Raw genomic sequence first — 11,749 nt, 5'->3', positions numbered from 1 at the left:
CTGCAGGGGATCCCGGCCCAGGAGCAGCGCAGCCCCCTCCTCCAAGCCCGGGGGCCGGACGGGGGAGGGTCCAGGCGCCCGGGCGCTGCGCCCGGCAGGCGATAGAGGTCGCTGCGCGGCGGCGCGCGCTCCCAGCGCGGTGGATAACGGGGCCGGGCTGGAGGGAGAAAGGAAACCTGCCCGGGAGGCGGCGGCGGCGGCCCAGAGCGAGCGAGGGAAGAGAGTTCACTTTTGCTCGGGTGTCAGCGCGCGGCGGCGGCTGCGGGCGCTGACGAGGGCGCACCGAGCAAGCCGGGCGCCTATCTCGGGCGGCCAGGCGGACACAGCGAGAAGCCGGATACGAGCGCGCCGGCGGGGCGCGGAGCTGCGAGCCTGGCCAGCGAGGGGAGCCGCGGGGGGCGCGCCCCGGGTGGGCCCCCAGAGCCTCGCAGGATGCCCCACGAGGACCAGCCGTCCCTGCAGAGACCTCGCTATGGCTGTAAGTCCGCGGGGCGCGCGGGGATCCGCTGACTTTGGGGGGCTTTCTCCCCCAAGGAAGGCTTGGAGAAGCCGGGGGAGCCGAGTGCGCGCCGCAGAGGAACAGGAGGGCAGCGGCTGGGTGGCTGGCAAAGTTGGGAGTTGGAGTTGCAAAGGCTAGTGAACGGCGTCCCCACAGTCATAATACCCAGCTGGCACCCCAGTCCCTACGCTCTGCACACCCCACCGTGGCGCGAGGCAGAACTGGGTCTGCGCCCTGAAACACACCGAGTTGGGGGTTTAGGGGTATCAGGTGAGGATCCCGCCGAGCTCCCAGCCGTTGCTGGCTCGGGCCAGGGGGTGGCGTTAGGGACCCGATTCTTCCAACTCAGAAGGGGAGGAAAGTTTGCTTGTTGTGGCTACAGGTGGGCTCCGTAAACAGTGTGCCCGCGCATTCTGCTAGTGGCAGCGTCGGCGTTCCTGGAAGGGCTGTCATCTCCCTCTACGCCGCTCCCTAGAGCTTCACCTGGGCCACCGGAGCTGGAAGTCCTTTTCTGCTGCAGCTGAAAGGGGCACCTCCGGTCCAGTTCCTCCCATTCCCCCCTTCCCGTCCCCCGCCTCCCCTGGGCCCTGCGGGGACTGTGCGGCGCGCGGGAGGATTGCAGCGGCGCTGGGCTCCCTGGGATCCGGTTGGAACCGCGTGACTTGAATGAGACCCTGTCGGTTACCCCGCCAGGGGCTACCCGTCAGAAGGACGTTGCTTTGGCCGATCGTTAAGTGGATAGAGCCAGATTAGATCCAACCACGTGGCTTCATGTGCAGAGTTCAGAGTCTTTACCAAACATGTGCCAGGAAGTATTTCCTTTAAAACAAACAGAAAGTTGGCGCGTTCCCTCTTTCTCAACAAGGCTGATGAACCCATGGTCGCGGATCACAGGTTAATCTTTTGCCCGGGCTGGCCTTGGTGGCAGGGGTAGCAGGTTTGGGTTAAGGTGGTGGTTCCTGCTGCAAGGTTACCTTTTGTGGATCTAACTTGTTGTGAGTGCCACAGGCTTGCCTCATAAAAAGGGAGTAGTCAACCTGCTCACCCTGGCTTCTCTCCTCGCGGGCCTTGGAAGGGAACATCAGAGATGAGAAGTTTTCCCAGGTGACCTTTTCTGTGTCAGCCAGTGAGGAGTCAGCTGCGTCCTCTGTCCTCTAGGGAAATGCATTTAACACTTAACCCCAGGCCTGCCCTTTGCAGCCTGAGTTTGCACTTTGCTAAACCACTCAGAGGGCAGAGTTCCTTGAGCTGGGATGTGTTCATCCAGAGGGATGTCAGCCATCCTCAGATTGTTGAAAGTCCTGGATATGTCAAACTCCCAGAGCATCTGGCAGTTTCATTGTGTCAGATTATAAGATGGTTACAACGTATGGAAACTAGGCGAGTATGCATTGAAAAAGGGGTTTTGATGTCATATCTTAAACCATGATCTGTTCAGTATTGTGCCTCGCTAGTTGAGTGTGCTGGGCAAACGTACAAGAACGCAGTGCATTAATGCTGCATTCCCACCCATTTCCCCGCATGAGCATCTGTGATGGCGCTTGGTTTTCATTCAATGCACCTGCGGTTTTAGAGTGCTCCTAGACACGGCTGTCAAGTAGGCTGAGATCCCGCAAGCGTGAAGAGGATTCTGTGTAGCCACTTTCTTTGTAAATCCTTGTCTAACTTTACTTATGAGCTTGATGTAATGAGTGGTGTACCATCTATTTGGAATCCTCCCCAGGAAGGCTTTCTTTGGTCACCTGGCACAGTAAAAAATGGAAAGTAGTTGCCAATTTCCAGACTTTGTGACATAGTAAAAAATGGAAAGTAGTTGCCAATTTCCAGACTTTATGACCACCCTGAACTCTTCAGGCTTTAACACAATAGCCTATTATGTCCTTAAAATGAACGCTTCTATGATTTTGATGCCAGATTCATAAATGGTGTATGTTCATGGATTCTTTTTATTCCATTAAATATCATTATTTTGTTTAAAAGGTACAACATCAGCCATATGAAACCCCAGATCAATAGCTACACTTAAGAGATCTCCTGAACTAAACAGCACTGTTTGAGATGAGTGTCTTGTTAGAGGAGGTCATTTGCTGTCACCATTTTCCTCCAAGTAGCTCTAGAGCTGAAGGCGGTATGTGTATAATGTGTCTGCCCGCTCAGTCGTGTCTGACTCTTTGTGACCCCATGGGCTGTAACCTGCCAGGCTCCTCTGTCCATGGGATTCTCCAGGCAAGAATATTGGAGGGGGTTACCATTTCCTCCTCCAGAGGATCTTCCTGACCCAGGGATCAAAGCCGAGTCTTTTGTGTCTCCGGCATTGGCAGGCAGATTCTTTACCACGGTGCCACTGGGGAGGGTTTGTATCATGCACCTCATATATTTCAGATGTTCTCTTTCATGGAGAAGTCAGAAAAGCAAACAGGGTTTTCTATTCTGTGTGAGGACAAATACCACTTAGAGAACACAGCCTGAATGCTTTTGACATGCAAGGTGTAACTCCCAGGGAGCTTACTGTGTTGCTGTGTTCCTTCATTCAGGATAGTCCAGGTACTTACTCCAATGATACTAGTGCTGGTCAAATAGTATTTGGAGCTGTACTTTTGGGTTTTCCCCTCATCAGATGCAGACTGAAGGAAGTAATTGTTCAAACTGGGGGATGGGTGATCACAAAGCAATGAGATAGTTTTCCTAGTGGACAAACAAATGGAAAAATGACTTCACAAATATATGTATATATATATTTTTATTAAATACAGTTGATTTATAATATGGTAACCTGCTGTACAGCAAAGTGATTTAGTTATATATATACCTTCTTTTTTGTATTCCTTTTCATCATGACTTATCACAGGATATTGAATATAGTTCCCTGTGCTATACAGCCTTGTTGTTTATCCATATATATATATATATATATATATATAAATAATAATTTGCATCTGCTAATCCTAAACTCTCACTCCCTCCCTTCCCCTTGGCAACCACAAGTCTGTTCTGTCTGTCCTCACAAATATTTTTAGTCATAGCATCATTTATATAAAATGGTGCAAGATCTAAATTCTTATATGTGTGAGGATGTTCATAGTTTATTTGAAAAATGATGTCCAGTGGAATACACCTTAGTGTTAATAGATACTACCTAATGTCAACTCTCCATGCAGAAGGGGACAGCATAACGTATTAGAATATACGGTTTCTGGCTTTCTGGGCCTTCTGTCAACACAGGACTGAAAATAGTGCTTTGGGCTTTTCACAGAAAGACCAGAGGAGAATACAGGATTGTATTTGCTATGTTGTATCATAGGGCAGTGCTTTTTCTTGTTTGTGGGTTTGGTGAGTTATGGGTTCTATGAAACCTCGACCTATACCAAGCAGGGTTCATCCCCAGCATTTAAGGATAAGCAGACTCCCTATTGGGATATATATATTCTCAATATATACTGCCTGTATATATTGTAGTAATTTCAATTCCAGTGCTGCATGTTCCTAGTAAAACATATTTTGAAACTGGTCTTTAAAAACAGCTTTTTGGTAGTTTGAATTAAGCTGTTACATTTGTTTTAGGTCTGGGCTGGTGTTCTGCCATTTCTCCTCCCCTTGAACTGACATTTATTTCAGTAATTCTTGTACAAAGTAAATTAACTCAGTTCAGGGCTGTTATGGTGTCTCTCTTCTCTACCAGGCTGAGGGTCTGTGAAATACCACATCGTGTGTTGTTCCTGAGGGATTTCTCAATGAGTTCTTCTTCAAGGTTCCCTTCTCAGACTTCTGACATGAGAGACTGCTAAAGTCTTCCTGATTTGCACATTGGCGCACTGAATTAAAACTAAATAGACTTCTATTTGATCCTTGCTTCTTCCACATTGGCCACTTCCTTTGGCAACCTGTGAAGTTATTTTTTGAGATGTTGTTTAGTCGCTAAGTCATGTCCAGCTGTTTTGCAACCCCTTGGATGTAGCCCACCAGGCTCCTCTGTCCATGGGATGTCCCAGGCAGGAATACTGAAGCGGGCTGCCATTTCCTTCTCCAGGGAATCTTCTTGACTCAGGGATAGAAGCTGAGTCTCCTACACTGGCAGAAGGATTCTTTACCACTGAACTACCAAGCCCTTTAAGACATGACTACAGAACTAAACTGGAGTATTAGCTCCCTAATACAATTCTGTAGAGGTGACCTGGAAACGAGAAGGGCGAAGCCGCTATACTAATTCAGACGTGAGTAGAACATTACAACCAGAGAGTCTTTCTACAGTCGAAACTTAATTTAAGTGGAACTTATGCTTAGCTAATGATTTGCAAATAACTTTCATGCTCTTGTAACAAACTATGATGTATTTGCTGGACACGCTGCCACCATGATCTGTCAAAAGTTTTCTTCCAGTTATTTGACAGTTTAAAAGACCAGCCATAGCAAAGAGGGGCCTTGTGACTAAGATGATTTTGCTCATCACTGATGATCCAGTCAAAGTTTAAGTGCCTCCTGTGGGTCAGTAATCAATGTATCTGTGCCAGGACTGTGGTTTTCTACCCTCTGCATGAGAAATGTTGTAAATGATCAGTGTTTCACTCTTTGCTTCTCTTAAAGAAGTGTAACATAAGCCCAGCATGAGTGTGTTTGTGTGTGTGTTACAGGGGAAGGTTCTGGCTGGTACTTTTAGTGTCTGATGCTCTTGTCTGCATGATGAGATTTCCAAATCATCTGGTGACTGGTGTGTTCTGGTGGTCAGCACTACTAAGCTTATTGCTTTGCCAGTACTGGAAAGTTAAGTTCTGAACTATTAATCTCAGGTGTGTAAAACAGGATTGAATACACCTGTGTTTAAGGACGTCCCTGGTGGCTCAGACGGTAAAGCATCTGTCTATAATGCGGGAGACCTGGGTTCGATCCCTGGGTCAGGAAGATCCCCTGGAGAAGGAAATGGCAACCCACTCCAGTACTATTGCCTGGAAAATCCCATGGACAGAGGATCCTGGTAGGCTACAGTCCATGGGGTCACAAAGAGTTGGACACGACTTCACTTTCACTTTAGGGCAGCTTGGTTCTAACAGTCTATCTGTGTTTTTCTTTGAAGAAGGAGGAAGGGTGTATGCAGTGTTGTCCTGAGATGCAGTCTGTAATAGACAAAAAAATCAAGTTCCTCCTACATGCACTAATGTTGTGGTTAAGCTTTTCAAAAGGTGCTTTCAGGTCACCAGCTGAAGTGTTCTTTCAGTATGCTTTTAACTTTAATCACATATGTCCCCAGCCCCAATGACTTGTTTGGGAGCATTTAAGCTCGTAATTCCCAGTTTGTTGGAGACCTTAGCGTTGTTTCGGGCGTTAGCGAACCCCTTTTTTCTCGAGGGAGCCATTAGTTTGCTTTTGCCCCTCACCTTCCCACAGTATAAGCTTTTCAACAGCTCATTTTCTTTACAAGGCTAGTGTACAAGCAGACCTAGCGCCTCCCAAGTCTACACGGCACCTAAAGGAGAAACAAAGGCGATTCCACTTCTGACCTGAGTCGGGTGAGCCCTGCAGGGCAGGCACGTCAGCACATGGTGTGGAGTTGAAATTGGTGAAGTTACCAAGTGCCTGTGTGTTTCACGTGCTGTTGTTACCATTTCTTTGTTATTACCTCTGAGAGGACCAGTGGTTTTCCCTAAGCTGAAGCCCATGACACTGTCTCAAAACCACACAGCTACCCGGTGACGGGGTTGGGGTGGGGGGGTTGGAGGCTGATGCTGCCAGACCTGTCAGTCTTTCTCGCCAGCTGTTGCCAGTTTGCCTTCTCTGACTCATCCAAGGAGGTGTCCTTCCTTCTTTCTGTCTGTTTCAGGTGTTTGTCCTGATTTTATCAAACTGCAGAAACCTGTGGCCATTTGGATAGTGTGCTCTTTTAAAAGTAGGTGGGCAGGATTCTCTCAAGTTTACTTTACTCTTTTACCCGCCTCCCCCCACCCCCTGCCACAAGGAAAAGCACCAAAGAATACATGGGCTTTTTATAGAGTATATCCTGGCTTCCAACCATTTTATGTATATGTAGAGACATTCCATCTCATCGTGAGGCACGGAAAAGAAAGAAAGGCTTTTCCGTAATATAATGGTATGCTCCAATGATTCCAAATAGGATAATTTGTAAAACACACTTTATTACACGTTCTGTGTTAGTCACTCAGTCCTGTCTGACTCTTTGCAACCCCATGGACTGTAGCCTGCTAGGCTACCGGCAATGCGTTAAAGTCTAGGGTTGATGAGAAATCAGACAGAAGTTTGTAGTGGGTTGACTGACGGGTGAGCTAGTGCCTTTTCACTTTACCATTCCATTCTGCTTTTCTCCCTTAAAAGGCAGAACAATGTCAGTGAAGTGGCCCAAGGTTTGGTATTGAGTAGATGAGAGTTTAAATCCTGACTTGGCCCTTAACTGCCTGAATAGCCTTGGGGTTTTCTCCTATACCTTGAAGGATGGGGTTTTGCATTCCTGTGACCGTGGCCAGTGTTCCTGGCAATACAGTTCAGTTCAGTCACTCAGTCGTGTCCGACTCTTTGCAACCCCATGGACTGCAGCATGTCAGGCTTCCCTGTCCATCACCAACTCCCAAAGCTTGCTCAAATTCATGTCCATTGAGTCGGTGATGCCATCCAACCATCTCATCCCCTGTCATCCCCTTCTCCTCCCGCCTTCAATCTTTCCCAGCATCAAGGTCTTTTCCAGTGAGTCAGCTCTTTGCATCAGGTGGCCAAAGTACTGGAGTTTCAGCTTCAGCATCAGTCCTTCTGATGAATATTCAGGACTGATCTCCTTTAGGATGGACTGGTTGGATCTCCTTGCAGTCCAAGGGACTCTCAAGAGTGTGCAGTCCTGGCACATAGTGCTAAACACATAGTGGTGATTTCAATAATTGAGTGCCTGACACGTACAACACATTGGGGATGAAGGAAAATGGTTACAGCTTTACACTTCATAAGAGAGTCTGGAAGTTGAAGAGTAATGCCTATACTTTTATTGGTGTATTTCCAAATTCCGTGGACGTGAAGACACAAGTGACGGATTTGGATGGGGAAATGGGATGCCTCGTGAAGGGTGTGACCACAACCTTGAGGGAGGTCAGGAGGAAAATGGAAAGGCATTCCAGTGGGTCTGTTGTGTGGCTGTTTGGTGGGGTTGATGTTTAGGTGGTGTGGATAGGTCCTGTGGAGGGAGGGGTAGCCAGAGGGGAATTTATCGTGGAAGGCTTTATTTGTAGGCAACAGAAGACAGTTAGTGCTGTCTTGAGGAGAGCAGCTTAATCTAGTCTCTCCCTGAAGAATCTTTTTGTTCTTGGAGAGTTTCCATTAGGTTTTATGGCCAGGTGACCTGGTGAAGTGGGGGATGGTGTGAAGGTGGGTGTGGTTGGAACGCACAGGGCCTGGAGCAGCAAGAGGGTGGGCGAAGTTTGGGGACGTATGTGTTTGCGTATGTGTTGGGGGGGTGCCCTCTCTCTCGTTGCTCAGAGGCCCCTTCATTGTGCTTCTATTTTTACTGGTCAGGTTTGTCATATAGTTTCACTTAGGGTGGACGTAAATCCCGATGATGGCTCTGGAACTGGTGGCATCCAGTGAACCCAACGAGAGGTAGATCTGGAGCCTTGCTGGTGCCCAAGAGATTCCAGCCAGGTAAACAGCTAACGCTAAACGATTTCAGAAGGCAGATTCTCTGAATTCTCTGAAAACAGGTTTTTTTTTGTTTTTTTTTTTTTTTTTTAAAACGAATGTAGTTATAGCCAGGCAAGGACCTTGGCAACCAGACTATCTGGGGGTAGGGCTTCTTCCACCTCTCCCCAATTCATACAACTCATCCTCCCATGACTTAATGATAATTTTTCTTATCAAATTTCTCTGGAGATTTAGGACATCCACAAGATGAACATCTCAATTTGAAAGTGGCAAATACCGTGTCTCCAGTTCATTAGCAGGCCCTCCCGTTTGACACCGCTCTCCCTGGACTCTCGCTTCGTTTTAGTCATGGGTTGTGCGTGGCCCTTCTCTCCAAGGTGCCCAAAGGCACTGACAGCTATTTCTGTGGTCAGTGCAGTGGTTTTCCTGGCGTGGCCGCAGAGCATCCCCGGAGAACCTGTGGGAAAGGTGAAGTCCCTTCCCCACCCAGACCTTCTAAGTTGTTTTCCACAAGCCCTCCAGGCACTTTTGATGTAACTTCAGATGCACTGGTGCTAATACACCGATTACCCTTTGCACAGGGCTGGCAGGTTTTGTCAAGTAAGTAAAAACACATGAGCATGTTACTGAACGCTATTTACAGTATTCCTTGTGTGTTTGATTCTGAGCACACACAAGCACCACATACAAACCCCAGCATTGATTTCTGTCCAGGCTTGTGTTTACTGTATAGGCTCTGTTTCAGTATGGCTTTAAGGTTGCTTTTCTCCCTTCTGGGAAACAAATGTGATTTAGATGATAAAGTCCCAAATCTCCACTGACTAGGAGATTAAGTGACGTCAACTCCCCAGAGATTCCTAGGGGTAGGTGGTGCTCTCTGGAGAAGGCTGAGTGAGCTGGATAACCTGCTGTTGTGTAATAAGGAAGGTCTCAGCCCTGGCCATTCTGGACTGCAATCCTTGTAGGGGTGGGTGGGGCTGGACAGTAAGGGTTGGAAGATGTCTTCTTCTTCTGTTTTTTTTTTTTTTTTTCCCCTCCAGGACAACTTAAAAGTGTTTTTCATTCATTCCCAACATTGAGATCAGTTGAGTATGTTAGCAGAGATACTGTTTGATAGGAATTAGTGCATTCAGACCGTGCCCCCATTACAGGAAACTATTGGTCTGTTTTTTTTTTTCCGCTCTTGATTACAGATAGGACAGTCCTCTGATTTTTTGCTTAGGATCCCCAAAGAAGATGACTTTTAATTGTTCGCCTGTTCCTGTTCCTCCTGAATCTCTAAAGAAAGACATTTTTATGTCTTTTTTAATTTGCAAATTGAGGTGTATTTGTTGTTGCTCAATCACTAAGTCGCGTCTGACTCTCTGTGACCTCGTGGACTGCAGCACGTCAGGCTCCCCTGCCCTCTGCTATCTCCCCGAGTTTGCTCAATTTCATGCCCATTGAGGCGGTGGTGCTGTCCCACCATCTCATCCTCTGCTGCCCCCTGCTCCTTTTGCCTTCAACCTTTTTCAGGTAGAATAGTTCCTAATAATTTTGCTTCACTTCTCTTATTTTATTGCCTGATTGTGAACTCAGTCTTACGTAATGTTAAGGCAGTTCCTTAGTCATCTTCTTATAAATGGACTTGATTTGCAGCAGATCTTTGAAATACTTAAGTAATGCTTAGGTTTAGTACCTAACTGGTAACCTGGAATCCTGGTACCTAGGAAGACACTCAGACTATATTTGCTGTTACTACAGGTTTTGCTTAAAGTTTCAGCATTGCATTGCTGGTCTGAATGAGTAACTTGTTTCTATTATCTTTAGTTAAATTAAAGGTAATCTTAAGAATTTGACTGCCAGGCAAGTATTTAATGTTGAGTTTAGACCTGCCTTCACCCTCTGTGGAACCTAGGCAAGTTACTTTAATTTCTCTGCGCCTCCGTTTCTTCTCCTGTAAAGTGCCGATGGGAATGTGCGTGCTCAGAGGGTTAAATGATTTAATGCTCTTTCAGAATGTGTCTCCATGGCATCAGCACTTGAATGTCAGAGAGGGGTATTGCCCTCATCTCTGCTGCCTCTTGCCTGTCTTCCCACCTCATTGCCCTCATCTCAAGTTAACAGAAAATGGATTTAAAATCTTGATTCCGTGCACATTTTTAAAAATTTACATATAATTAATCCAAACATCCTGTGCTTTCTTGAATGTATAAACTCACAGAAAATAGTTACCTCTGTGGAGGTGGAGTTGGTCTGTCAATTTGGAGACCAGATTCTTCTTCGTGTATACTAAAAACAAACAAAAGCAAACCTAACATGCTCTATTGTTGAATGTTAACAGATAAAGTTGGATGATGGGTTGGATTTTTGCACTGCATTTTTTTGTCATCTTAAAAGTGATTGTAGAATTGTCACTAGCATACCTGAGTGAGGGATTGTCGCTCTGCAGTTACTCGGTATCCTGTTATCCCCTTCAGGGTTAAGTTGATCATTGCTGCGGGTTGGAGAGCCCAAGCGTTCATAACAGTGTTGAGATAGGAAGGAACTGCTTGAAATAAGTGTTATTCTGTATGCCTAGTTCACATTGTGGAATCTGACTTCAGTGAGAGGGTCTTCCAACCTTCTGGTCAACCTAGTGCTGTGGGGATTTAGAAGAGGGGTTGAGGAAGAGGAGGAGGATATGCTGCTTCATTAGACATCCCTTACTGCCTCTAGAAGGATAATGAAGCTTTAGATTTATGGGTCTAAAGTTGAAGTGAAGCTCAACCTATGGGCATAACTGGAATATTGGAGGCCTTGGATGTAGAAAATCTTGGCTGCTTCTTGTGTGTCCCCAGATTACTCATTCATTCTGCCTTCCCTGCTTTCTTCTACCAGTTCTTTTTTTTTTTTCCCCATACCAATGTTTCCTGTTGACCCTTCTGTATTAGAATTAGCCAGACTTGACTGCTTCCTCCCTGGGTCCTTGGGTATGTCCATCACTTCCGCATTCTTTGCCTTGGCCTGGGGCTGGCCAGGCAGGCTTCACAAGGTTGGGGTAAGAAGTCAGTCACATCGTCAGCTTCACGGAATATGAGTTCTCCTTTCACCCACTCCCTAAACTCTGCTCCCCTCCCCATATCAAATCCAAAGCCTTGCTCATACTGAACCCTTAGAAAGTTTTTCCAAGAAATGATCATTACACAGCCGATACCAGTAGGCTCTTCGTTTTGTTCTGTATCTATTAATGAGTTTTATTTTCCAAAGGAAAAACTATTCATTTAAAGAGAATGTATAAAGAGACAGTCACCTGTCCACAAGAACCAGGGACACAAGAACCCTTTCCTTGCTTTGGCTTTGCTTCTGGGGACAGTTTCAGAGTTCTCCTCCTCCGTTCTGCAATAGAATATACGCTGTTGTCAGTTTGAATCGGCCTACAGTTTGGAGGATTGTGCTTACGTGTTATCCTTCAAAGTAGGCTCCGATTGTAACTCTTCACATTTGACTAGTGAACTCTGAATAAGAAATGGGGCTTATAGTGTGCTTCTATGTAGTAGTTTTGAAATCTCTGCAAATGTGTACCTTTGATCTGTTGAGCAGGACAAACAGATCCAGCAACCAAACAGGAAGACAGACTTAACCTATGTACTTGTGAATACC

The 11,749-nt window shown here is 46.5% G+C and overlaps 1 protein-coding gene across 1 annotated transcript in view; it reads left to right on the top strand.

Moving 5' to 3' along the window:
* The first annotated feature begins 207 nt into the window (after positions 1-207).
* Positions 208-11,749, top strand: part of LOC120852603 (ras GTPase-activating-like protein IQGAP2) — a 309,398-nt gene continuing 297,856 nt past the window's right edge. Inside the window, exon 1 of the mRNA XM_040225934.1 lies at positions 208-478. Coding sequence (XP_040081868.1) covers positions 433-478 — 46 coding nt within the window. The 5' untranslated portion in view covers positions 208-432. The remainder of the gene's footprint in view (positions 479-11,749) is intronic.

This window comes from Oryx dammah, unplaced genomic scaffold, assembly GCF_014754425.2.
Source record: "Oryx dammah isolate SB20612 unplaced genomic scaffold, SCBI_Odam_1.1 HiC_scaffold_26, whole genome shotgun sequence".
NCBI lineage: Eukaryota > Metazoa > Chordata > Mammalia > Artiodactyla > Bovidae > Oryx > Oryx dammah.
Note: the sequence above shows the minus strand (reverse complement) of the source record. Positions and strands in the feature narration are given on the sequence as shown.